A 13,220-nucleotide genomic window follows, 5' to 3' on the forward strand; every position below is an offset into this window, starting at 1 on the left:
CTTAGGTGAACTAAAGTGCTTCTATACAGAAAGAGAAACTATCAAAAGGGGAAATAGACAACTTACAGAATGGGAGAAAATATTTGCAAACTGTGCATCTGACAAAGGTCTAATATCCCAAATGTAAATAGAACTTAAACAATACAATGGACAAAAAACAAATAGCCCTATTAATAATTGGAAAAATATATGAGTAGATCATTCTCAATAAAAAGACATACAAGCAGCCAACAAACATATGAAAAAAATGCTTATCATCACTAATTGTTGGAGAAATTCATATCAAAACCACAATGAGATACCATCTCATGCCAATCAGAATGGCTATTATTAAAAAGTCAAAAACAGCAGATGCTTGTGAGCCTGTAGAAGAAAAGGAGTGCTTATACAGTGTTGTTGGGAATGTAAATTAGTTCAGCCCCTGTGGGCAGAATTTTGGAGACTTCTGAAATCACTTAGAACAAAGCTACTATTTGATCCAGCAATCCTATTTCTCTCTCTCTCTCTCTCTCTCTATTACATACATACATACATACATACATACATACATACATATATATATATATATATAAAATAGATTATGACAAATAGATTATGCCAAAAAGACCAAAAAGACACATACACTTGTATGTTCTTCTCAGCATTATTCAGTAAAGACAGAATCAACCTAGGTGCCCATAAATGGTAGACTAGATAAAGAAAATATGGTATATACATTATCAGAAACTATGCAACCACAAAAAAGAATGAAATCATGTCTTTTGCAGCAACATGAATGGAGCTACAGGCAATAATCCTAAGCAAATTAATTCAGGAACAGAAAGCCAAATACTACATGTTCTCACTTACCAGTGGGAGCTAAACGTTAAGCACACATGGACATATACATGGGAACAATAGGCACTGCGGACTACAAGAGGTGTGAGGAAGGGTGGGGGATGGATTGGGAAAGTATCTGTTGGGTATTATACTTACTACCTTGGTGCAACAAACCCACATAACAAACCTGCACATATACCCTCTGTATCTAAAATAAAAGTTGAAATTTAAAAAGGAATGAAAGGGAATGAATAAAGCAGATGTTTATAGGTCCTCCCAAATTTCTGGCTTACAACATGCTTTCGAAGATTTTATGACATCATTTTTAAATTTAATAATTTTTAAAATTTGGAATAGTTACAGATTTACATAAATGTTGGATATCACAGAATATAATTATACCTCATGCTATTTTTCTTATTGTTATATTACTATGGTACATTTGTCAAACAGATAAACCAATATTGATGCATTGTTAATAATTACATTGTACCTTTTATTCAGATTTCATTAGTTCTTCCTTAGGGAAATGGCTTACTCATGTTGTCCATTTTTTATTTTTCATGGCAGTTATTTAATTTATTGTCCTTATGTTCTTTATGTTCCCAAAAAGCTTTTTGAAATTATTCTCTAAATAAATACTTGAAAATACCTGGTGAGCTTCCATTACTTAGAGGAAATGGTGAAATCTATAACATAAATGCAGTGCAGTTCTAGTTTTTATCTCTTTAAGTGAACATTTGACTCCCCCTCTACTCTGCCCACATCTGTGCGTGGTATCTTATTTATTTACTTGACATGTAAAACATGTATATATTTGTCATGTACAACATGATGTTTTGAAATATATCTACATAGTAAAATGGCTCAGTTTAGTCAATTAACATATACATCCTAGCCCTACCAGTCTCTCCCTCTTATTTCATCAAACCTATACTTTCTTGTTTCCATGTTCTATCCCACCTCAGATTCTGGTACACATATTATGAGATTCTGTAGGGGTATAGGTTCTGCATGGTGATAAGAAAATCTAGGATAATAACTAATATTTCTCACACTACAACACCACTCTACACCTTAGACCTTGTTCTAGTAGAAAAACTTGTTCCAAGATCAATTATCAATCCTAATTCCAATTTTTGCCCAGTCCTGTTCCACTGTTTGAACCTCTGAACTATGTGCAGCTTCCTCATATTTCTATGCCTCTGAACATGCTGCTGCTTCTGCTGGAAATATTGACCAACTCTTCATCTTAAGTACTCTGATTAAAAGTCTTGTTTTCAGCCAGCTTTCAGCATGGTTATACAAGGAGTTATTTAATAGAGACTACACTTGCACTTTCTCTGCCTAATCATATTCTCCAGCTGCTTACCCAATCACTTGTCCATCATTTCCCTCAGGGTTTTGATGATGCATAAAGATTGCTGAGAGTTTCTTCCCTTTGGCAGCCAGGAATGTAGAAATCTTTTGCGTACCAAGATCAGAAGCTATGGCATGGCTGTAAACTCATAAAATACTATCTTTCTGAGGGAGAGACAGAGAAAGAAGAGAGAGAAAGAGAAAACAAACTCAAGACCGCTTTTTAGGCTGTACAAGAGGAAATGTGGCACATATATAAGAGAAGCATCATTATATAAATCTCAGTCTTTTAGTGTGCCTGTCTTGGTATCGATCACATTTTTATTTCAAAGGCTTTTCTGATCCAAGATCTTAGATTGCTCAAATCCATGCGGTGGGACCACACTCAAGAAAAAGTCCAGGGTAAGCTTTCCATCTAGAATGATACCTTAACCACCAGTGAAAGAGGCAAGGTCAATTTTCATTGATTCAAATTACATTCAAAGATAAATTCTTTACTTCTATAAATTATTCACCTGCTTTATAACATCTGTTCTAGTAATGAATTTAAGAAATAGTATATTACAATTTAAAGTGTGTGTCAATATAATTTCAATTGGAATTTAGTCCTAGGTTTACTAGGTTTACCACTATCAGTAAACTTAGATAATTTAATTCCCCTCTCTGTACCTTATTTTTTTCCCAATGGTTAGATGAGTGTGATAAAATCAAACAATCTCTAAAATTCTTTATACATAGATAAGTATAGGACTTAACATAAATTATGCTTCAGTCTAAGATGATTTAGGGAGGTCATTTAAAACTGCTGCTCTAAAATAAATGGTTTTATGTCAGGAATTGGGTCGCATTAAGTTTAGTAAATATTTATTAAGTGAAAGGATGCATTAATATTGGTACTTATGAAATATAAATCAAATAGATGATACCTTAAATAATCTATACATTGTGCTATGCTAACTCATTTGCAGATGTTTTTCAATATTTTTCCTTATCTTTCAGCTCCACGAAGATTAGTAAATTGTTTCCTCAATTGGGGCCAATTAGAGGAACAGGATAGGATTAATAAGTAGTAAAATAATGTCAGGTAACAAGAGACATAAAAGCATGCACATGTGTCATAATGTCTCTATGAGGGATATTGAAGTCGAGAACACTATTGTACGAAAAGTTTTCCATGAGATAGAACTTGCTGTTAGGAAAGAGATCTAGAATAGTATATGGCTGCCCTTTGTAAATCCGTCAGGAGAGGGACTAAGACAATCTCTTTCCCAGAAGATTCCAAGAGTTGCATTCTTTGAAGTTGTTGTATTGGAAATAATTTGTGTAGGCTCATGGAGTTAAATAAAGGAGGAAACTTTTTTCTTTAACTACACAAATCCTATTTTAACTAATATATATTCTTTAGCATTGTCTTACAGAGATCAAGTTTCACCTAAGAACCTGGGTAGACCAGTAGAAACAATCCATCCCATAGAGGTTCTGGTTCATAGAGTTTAGATGTCTGATACCGGTGTTCCTGAAATTCTACTACAAAAATGATCAAGAGTTAGTCTGGCAGATTGTTTATTGATTTTTTTGTCCAATATCTAATTTGAGTCTTACCATGGGTAGCATTGTCTCACAGGGGAGGTTAATAGATGTTAGAAAAATTATGTTAATATTACATAGCCTGAAGAAGCAGAGCTGTGAGTTGTTCTATCTTTAAATCCTGTGCTGTTTCTCCCAGCAAAGATAGCAAAAAGATCTTGAGTCCTAGACTTTGATTAATTTGATGAACTCCTCAGGAGGAGTCTAGATAAAGTTGAGTTGTCACCACTCAGGGTGAATACAGCAGCGGTCCAAACATCTTTGGGCATCCATGCCTGAACTCTTGAATACATCTATGCAAGGATATAGAATGTACTCTGTTGCTGCTCCAGTCAAAGGAATATATTTGAGAGGGTAAGTGTGAGCAGTAGATACACAGTCTAAGATTTGGACAAGCATGAGCATGCATATAGATGAGAATCAAGAAGCTAATATAGTAAGGAGGTTAGTGTTCTAAGATGACTCCTATCTAGGCATCTGTCTCTCCTTCCAATCAGCATTTTCTCTGATAGCTAAGATGGATAATGATAATTATATATTCACTTAAAGTATGTTATGCACATAAGTGCTTTATATGTAATACATATTTAATATATACAACACTCTATATAAATGTACTATTCTTTTTTTTTTTTTTTTTTTTGTTGAGTCAGTCTCGCTCTGTCGCCCAGGCTGGAGTGCAGTGGCTGGATCTCAGCTCACTGCAAGCTCTGCCTCCCAGGTTCACACCATTCTCCTGCCTCAGCCTCCTGAGTAGCTGGGACTACAGGCACCCGCCACCACGCCCGGCTAGTTTTTTGTATTTTTTAGTAGAGATGGAGTTTCACCGTGTTAGCCAGGATGGTCTCGATCTCCTGACCTCGTGATCCCCCCATCTCGGCCTCCCAAAGTGGGAGAATACTGAGGCAAAGGGAAGTGAAGTAACTTGCCTAAAGTCATAAAGTTAGTAAATAGTGAAGCCGAAATTTGAACCTAGACAAGTTGGGGTTCCAGGCATCTTCTTTTTTACAACTTCTCTTCCCCACCTTCCATCGCAGCTACTTTCCTCCTGTGGCCATGATCTTTCTTTATGGCACCCCAATTAATTCAAGATCAATTGCTAACTTTTAAGCTTAACACATAAGACTCTGTAATCTAGGCTTGCCTTCTTTTCAGCCTCATCTTCTGACACTTTTCTATGTGGATTCTGTGCTGAATCATACTCAACTTGCTGGCACTCCCCAAAGAGGATGGTATGATGATTTTTACCTTCACATATTCTATTTGCTAGGCCTGCAAAGTTCTTCCTGCCCTGTCTACTCTTTTGTGCCCACACCCTGCAATCCTCATCATCATCAGGTTAACTCTAACTCATCTATCAGAATTCTACTCAGTGACAGCGTTTGAAAAGGCAATCCTGTCTCTCCTGGGCTTCCTTCCTGAGCCCTTTCACAGAGAACTGTCACAGTTTACATGAGGACCTACTCCACTTGGTTGACAATACTTGCCAAATCAAATAATGACTGAATTAATGATCAGTATCCCATCACTTGTTATTACATCCCCACTGTAAATTTAATTTGAGAAAAGTTGGGCACAGACTCTATGCTGTGATGATCTTGCCAGTTGTAGCTATAATCTTTGTCTCTAAATAGCGTATATAATTAAAAAAAAACTTTTCATGATTAGAAGAAAAGGAGTCTTTTGATTATTGTAGAAGGTTTAAGGCTTTCCAATGAGAAAGATATTTGGTGGCTTTGAAGCCATCAGACCTAGGATATGCGTCATAGTTAGGAAAATAAATCCTGAAATCCCATTGCCTAGGTTCAAATACCGACTCTGCCAGTCACTAGCTCTATGACCTTGGGCAAGTTAGTTACTCTTTGTGTACTTCAGTTTCCTCATTTCTGAAGTGGGAATAGTAGTGAGACACTACTTTATAAGATCATTATGGGCGTTAAATGAGCTATATTATGTAAAACATCTAGAATCAAAGTTGGTATATAGTAAGTACAATATAAGTGTTTTCCATTTACCTACACATTTTTTCAACCCTAATGATTTTGCCAACTGGTGATGACTGAGCACAATTTGGCTTTGCTAGTAAAGGGCACAAACTATTCAAAGATTTTAGGAATGTGAAACATATTCTCCAATTGAAGGACTTTGCACGATAAGAAAGCAATTGTTTAAATTCAGTTCTTTTTGTGGTGGCAAGTGCCTGTAATCCCAGCTACTCGGGAGGCCGAGGCAGGAAAATCACTTGAACCCGGGAGGTGGAGCTTGCAGTGGGCCGAGATTGCACCATTGCACTCCAGCCTGGGCGACAGAGTGAGACTTCCTCTCCAAAAAATAATAATAACAATAAAATAAAATAAAGAATAAATTCAGTTCTTTTATGACAAATTTATCTATGTATCTATGTATCTATCTATCTATCTGTCTATCTAATCTTTCTATCTACCTATCATCTATTTAAGGATTTGTAAGTTAGGTGTGTTCTGGAATAAGAATACCACAACTATACCAGCCCTTTCACTGAAAATTATATTGGGTAATTTGCCTCTTTAATCTTTAGTGCTCTGCTCTGTAAAACAGAGATAATAAAAATTATGATATTATTGTGAGGATGGAATGAAGTAACATATACAAAGAGTTTAGCACACGATTCTGCACATGGTAAAATGCTCAGTAAATGTTAGCAACTATTAATGATATTTCTTTAATGGAGATGGGCAGTTATTATAGCTATTATCTCAGAAATAAAATTATATATGTTTTTAATATTTTCTAGTAGTTACATTATATAGCTTTTATATAATAACAAAATAGACCAAATTACAAATTGTGCTTACTGGAGAGATTCCACTTGATAGATTCAAATTAAAAGGAAACACCTCGTAAATTCAAAACATGTTCTATAGATCTCATTTGAATTCTGAAACACTTTTGTGAGGTAAAAAATTTTATCATTCATCTTCTATAGATGAGAAGGCTGAGATTCAGGGAAGATAAATAGATTTACCCAAAGTTTTAAAGCTGATGAGGGCACTCAAACTTACACCATTCAGCTTCTGGGCTGAATGCTCTTTCTGCTGTCCATGCAGAAAAGAGGTATTCTAAGTAAAGACAGAAAATAGCTTGTAATTTTCATATTTCATAAAAGCCATTTTTATTTCAAGAAACTTCAGATCTTGTCTAATATTAATCTCCTTTAAGAATTTTTTCCTGATTATTTTTAACCATTATTTTCTCTGTATGATATAAGCATTCCTATTATACTTTATAAAATGGCTTCAGACACTTATTTTTAAACTATCATTTATAACATTATCTGTATGATAAATTTCATTCCTAATTTTTATCTATGATCACAAGGACAGAGAGTTATCTGGGTCTTTTTCAAGGCAAAGGGATTGAGAATGACAGGGACCTGCAAAGGGATTGAGGATGATAGGGAACTCAATAACTTTTAAATGTTTCAACTCTTCAGAGCAACATAGAAAAAAGTATTTCTCTGTATAAGTTGATCACTTCTCATGTATTCCTTATTGGCAAGCAAAATGGAATTTTCAACCTGCAGGTCAAGGTTTATGATTCAGACTTCCTCAATGTTGATTTATAAGCACCAAAAATGACTTAATTTTTAATTGAACTGAGACTTCCAATCTAATTGAGAAATTGGAATCTGAGTCTTCCTCTCTTGATTAAATAAAATGTTACTTTTCCATAGGTGAGTAGTATATATTATCTTTGAAGGATTCTGAAATTTTATACATCAGATCTTATACTCTGACTTCATACTTTAATTTACAGCCTCAAAAAATTAATTACTTAATTAAATAAACAAAGTTTTCACTCCAAAGCAAATTTCTGACAAGAGAAGTTGGAGGTGGGGAGAGAGAGCACTGATTAGGGAAAAACATTAAATTCAACAAAAAGTCTCAGATTCTCTAGGTTCTTATATGGAGAAAAGGAACTACAAGACTAATTATGAAAGAAATTCAAATGTGAGTCAATAATGTGGAAATAAAGCTAATAACAAGAAAAATATCCATGAACTATGCTCAAGAAATAGGAAGAACTTTCTCTACCATATTTAACATCGTGTAGGTATTTTCACAAGACTCTTACTGTTAGGCTTTACCACACTTACAATGGTTTATAACATGTATTTATTTTTGCAGAGAACCAGAGTCACTCCATCAGTCCATCCTGGGGCCCCATGAAACTGGCCAACAATGTCACTGAGTTTATATTCCTGGGACTTTCCCAAGATTCTGGAATGCAATTGATGTTCTTTGTCTTATTTCTCCTCTTCTACGTTGTGATCATGGTGGGAAATTTGCTCATTTTGCTTATGGTCTTTTCTGACTCCCGACTACACACACCCATGTATTTCTTCCTCAGTAACCTGTCTTTTGTGGATATTGCCTATTCCTCAGCCACAGCACCCAAGATGATTGCAGACTTTGTTTCTGAGAAAAATACTATTTCCTACTGGGGCTGTATAACTCAGATGTTTACCTCCCACTTTTTTGGTTGTGCTGAGATTTTTGTTTTGACTGTCATGGCTTTTGATTGTTATGCTGCTATCTGCCAACCCCTCCGTTACACTGTCATCATGAGTGCTAATGCTTGTACTGTGCTGGCATCACTGTCCTGGTTGGGGGCCCTGGGTCATTCCTTTGTTCAGACCCTCCTGACCTTCCAGCTGCCCTTCTGTAATGCACAGGTTATAGACCATTACTTTTGTGATGTCCACCCAGTCCTAAAACTTGCCTGTGCTGATACAACTCTGGTAAATATGTTGGTAGTTGCCAACAGTGGTCTCATCTCCCTGGGGTGTTTCCTCATTCTTTTGGCCTCCTACACAGTCATTCTGTTTAGTCTTCGAAAACAGTCTGCAGAGAGCCGACATAGAGCTCTCTCTACCTGTGGATCTCATCTGACTGTAGTAACTTTCTTTTTTGTTCCATGTATCTTTATTTATCTCCATCCATCCACTACTTTCCCATTGGATAAAGCTGTGTCTGTGTTCTATACCACCATCACCCCAATGCTGAACCCACTCATCTATACGCTGCGGAATGAGGATGTAGAATGCCATGAGGCGGCTTTGGAGTAGCAAGATCTCCTTGAAGGAAAAGCAGAGAGGATAGTTTGTCACAATTACAAAATCAGAGAATTAGTGGATACCTTCAATGATCCCTAATTTATTAATAATTAAAAAAATGTTCCTAAATGCAGCTTTTATGTTTTGTCTAACAGGAAATAATTTGAGGCTATTTTAGACAGGCTAAACTTCAACCTTTCCATACTTGGCAAGGTTTATCCTCTCTTACTTCTAGAGTAAAAGAGTTAACGCTGCTACTCAATAGCTCATTTAACGTTGGATCCCTTCTATCCACATCAAACTCTCTTAGGCTACAAATCAATAATTTAGAATGGGGTTATAAGAGAAAGATATCCCTGATCGTATCTTCTCACCAGATCATGTCTCTTCAAAAAAGAAGTCTAATTTACCAGAAGCTGCACTGTTGTTCCCTCCTTCTTTCCTTCCTTATTTTGTTTTGTTTTTCTTCCTTTTCTAGTATTTTCCTATAAATATTGCAAAATCTAGTTGGGGAAACAGATTTGCAAGGAGATAATTATAATACAATACAACAAATGCAGACATAGAAATATATACTTCCTACAATCAATAAATTGCCTGAAGGATGGTTTCTGTACAGGAAAGAAAATATAACTTTACATATTTTGAGGTGGACAGCAATTTCTTTAACGACCCTCTTAGAAAATTCGAATACTCTTCTACTACATTACTATAATACTATTTTTACTGAAAGAAATCTTACTCTTTTTTGGCAATAAATACACAGACTAGATTAAAGCAACTAAAATGAGTTGATATTTGTACTATTGGACTAAGGAGATGTAATTCTGTTATAAATTTTTAGTTGAACTTGTCTTCAGTTCTTTAAAAGAACAAAATGGAATAAGCACATTTTCTTTTTGTGGTATTCTTAGTAAAGCTGAAAAACAGATGAGTATTCTCAGTGTTCCGGAGAAGGCATTTTTCTTCTGAGAAATTTTCTTAGATCTTATCTCATGACTCATATTGTTCAAGAATTCTGCCCTGATTATTTTTATTCAACATTTATTTTCTATATGCCTTAAGCAATCCTGTATATAATTTATAAAACATCACTTACTTTTTTCTCTTTTTTAATGGATTTTTATCTGAGATCCACCACTTATGAAGAATATACGTGATGTATATTCTTTTCTACTCTCCATGTATGGAACAGAGGGGCTTGCACAGTAGGTACTTGTCAGAATCTGTTGATTATAACTCCAATTTCTAATTTTTTTCCTTAGTAATGGGGACCTGACATTATTTATGGTGGTCCAACTAAAATATTGCATTGATTTGCCTCAGGTTCTTTTAAACTTCAATTCAATAATTTAGAATGACCTTATAAGAAAATGATATTCCTTTTGAAGCCCAGTGTGGACAATCTGATATTAATAGTAGTTGGTTGGTGGCACTTTTGAAAAGTCTTTAAAACGGTTTGTCTACTCCAGCCATCTCATACATGATCACCATGAACATTTTGATGATTAAAATTTCCTTATAGTTACTGCATTGCCTTATAGTTATTTTCATATTACTTTCCCTTTGCAAAAGGGTAATTCTATCTTTTTTTAACTCCTGATTTTTAAAGATAAACAACAAACACACAAATTATATTTAAAATGATAGAATACATTAGGTTTCCTTTTTCCTCCTAAGAGTGAAATATTATAATAACAATGACAACAACAACACTTGCAGCGAGAAAAAAATGGCTTAGACCCACAGGAACAAAACAGGACAGGAGTTAGATGCCAAGATATTTCAACAAAAGTTTGGAAAAGGTAAGACAAAAAAGTAGTAACTGATTTGACAGCATCGGGAAGGCTAAGTCTAAATTACCAACAGAGAGGAATAGTGAGAAAAAGGGCAGAGATTCACTTCCTGGAATCCCTATGATGATTGGGATGCCAGGATACCAGGTCAGGGCGAGGTGAGGTTCAGGGCTGCTAATGAAGATTAAGAGAAAGGAACAGTTCAATCTTCCATCCTCTCTTTCTGCTCCCAGATGCCATCGGTGGCATATGAGTCATAGACAGAATATTGGCATCTTTGCTTAACATCTGCCTTTGGAGATTACAAATGAAATGGCTACGTTTCTAGTGGAACCCTAACCAGAAGCCTACCAATAAATTAAACATTTACATAAGGGTTTTGAAAAAAGAAAAAAGTCAGTCTTTAAAAAAAACCAAAAGGAAACTGGTAGAATTAGAGGTAATTCAGGGAAAAAAAAACTTTAAAAAGCTGTATCTTCTCATCAATGAAAGAAAATATTTGTAATCTTTAAATAAGAATATGATGCATTGAAAAAATATAGAAAAAATTATTTTTGGAAAGTAAATAAAATCAAATAAAAAGAACAACAAAATTAAAACAAATTAGTACAGCATTATAAGAAAACAAGTAGTCAAGGAAGTCATAAAAGTACAGGCTCTATGAAAGTAGAATAAAAATGTCAAAGAAATAGAAAATAGGAAAGATAAAAACAAGAAACGTAAGGAGTTCAGTTAGGGGCAAACCATTCAGCTCACACATATTCCAGGAGGACAAACAGAAGGATGGATTTAAAAGAAACAATGAAAATGAATTACTTAGAACAGAAAAGCTTAATTTTCTCAATATGAAAGATTTACTGAATGCCCAGCACAAGATTTAAAACAATCCCAAGGCACATTACTATGAAATTTTATCATCTTAATGATTGAAAATACTGTAAAATTATTTAAAAAATCCCACATAGCTCACAAATGAGCAAAAATTGGTGTGAGTATGGTTTAGAATACAGTGGAAAAGTTCGTCAAACTGATTTTCATCCTAGAATTCTATATAGAATAAATCTATCAGGAAGATAGAATAAAGCTTCAGTCATGCAAAAATTTATAAAGTTTACTTCACAAGTATTCTTTTTTTCTGAAAGTATGGGATAATGTGTCCCAGCAAAACAAGAGGAAGAAATGAGATCAATAAATTAATATATGCAATGCAGGGTGGCTAAGTCTATTTTTTAAAAAGATCCCAATCTCTTTTCTTTTTCCTTTATCTTTCTTCATGTGAGTCAGGTAATGTGCACGTCATAAGGTTTGAGGGAGATACATCTCACGCAGGAATGCGAAAACTCAGTCATCATGCTTATGAACCACAAAGGGATCAAAAGGCACTTTTAAGATGACAGCTGTACAGTGGGCATAGGAGACAACAGAAATGGATGAAAGCAGAAAATGGAAGCCCCCCTAGGTTCATAAAACAGAAAGGAGAGGGTGAAAATTTATATTATCTAATATATTGAAGCATCTTAGTTGTAAAGGTACAGTCAGTAGTTTGAAACAAGTTTATACACTCAAGGAAGGATACATTTATAGAAAATTATATCATTTAGAGTTCCAACAGGAAGTTAATGACACACTTAATATAGGATAATAAAGATTTATTTAAAGAGATGCTGTCTATGAGTTTACAGGCATAGAGTACCACACAGGCCAGTGCTATAATCAGGGGTAAGATGCAGTGGAACTGTTTACACCATTGTGCCTGAAGGGACTGAGAGAGGGAGGAAATACAGAAACCCCAGAAAGAGAGATTTATGATAGCCATTTGAAAGGAGGAATGACCTTCAGTGGGAGGTCAACTTGCATGTGGCTACATGGTCTAGCTTATTCTCCTTCATTCCCCTTTCCCAGTTTTATTGAAGTATAATTGACAAATAAGAATTGTACATATTTAAGTGTGCAACTTGATGTTTTGAAATATATATACACTGTGAAATGATCATCACATTTAAGATAATTAACACATCCATTACCTCACAGGGTTACCTTTTTGTTTGTGTGGTGTGAATCCTTAAGATCTACTCCCTTAGTACATTTCAGTTGTCCAATACAGTATTGCATTGTAATACAGACACCATGTTGTGCATTAACTCTCCATTAAAAGAAACAATGAAATTCATTTTGCATAACTGAGACTTTGTAATATTTAATCGATATTTCCTTATTTCTCCCTTTCCACCCCATGGCAACCACCATTCTACCTCCAATTTGAGTATTTTAAATTCCACATATAAGTGAGATTATGCCGTATTTGTCCTTCTGTATCTTGCTTTTTAAAGGCTGAATAATATTCCATTGCATATATATACTACAATTTTTTCAGGCCTTATTGAGGTATGATTTACAAATAAAATTGGCATGTATTTAGGGCATATGCATACTTATGAAATGATTACCACAACCAAATTAATTAACATATTCATCATGTTACATGATTATCATTTGTGTATAATGTGTGTGTGTGTGTGTGTTAACACTTGAAATCTACTTTTTTTTTTTTTTTTTTTTTTTTT

General features: G+C 34.7%; 1 protein-coding gene and 1 non-coding gene across 2 annotated transcripts; one reads left to right on the plus strand and one right to left on the minus strand.

Annotated features, from left to right (window-relative positions):
• The first annotated feature begins 2,546 nt into the window (after positions 1-2,546).
• On the plus strand, positions 2,547-9,206 carry LOC111522521 (olfactory receptor 4S2-like). The gene is given in 3 exon segments (XM_023186619.1): positions 2,547-2,580; positions 7,932-8,844; positions 8,846-9,206. Coding segments are annotated over 3 exon segments (1,008 nt in total). The 3' UTR covers positions 8,907-9,206.
• A 2,724-nt stretch (positions 9,207-11,930) lies between these two features.
• Positions 11,931-12,029, minus strand: LOC111522583. Its single transcript, XR_002725280.1, has one exon. It is a non-coding gene; the product is annotated as a small nucleolar RNA U13 (small nucleolar RNA).
• Positions 12,030-13,220: the final 1,191 nt, after the last annotated feature.

This window comes from Piliocolobus tephrosceles, chromosome 6 (assembly GCF_002776525.5).
Source record: "Piliocolobus tephrosceles isolate RC106 chromosome 6, ASM277652v3, whole genome shotgun sequence".
NCBI classification, from domain to species: domain Eukaryota; kingdom Metazoa; phylum Chordata; class Mammalia; order Primates; family Cercopithecidae; genus Piliocolobus; species Piliocolobus tephrosceles.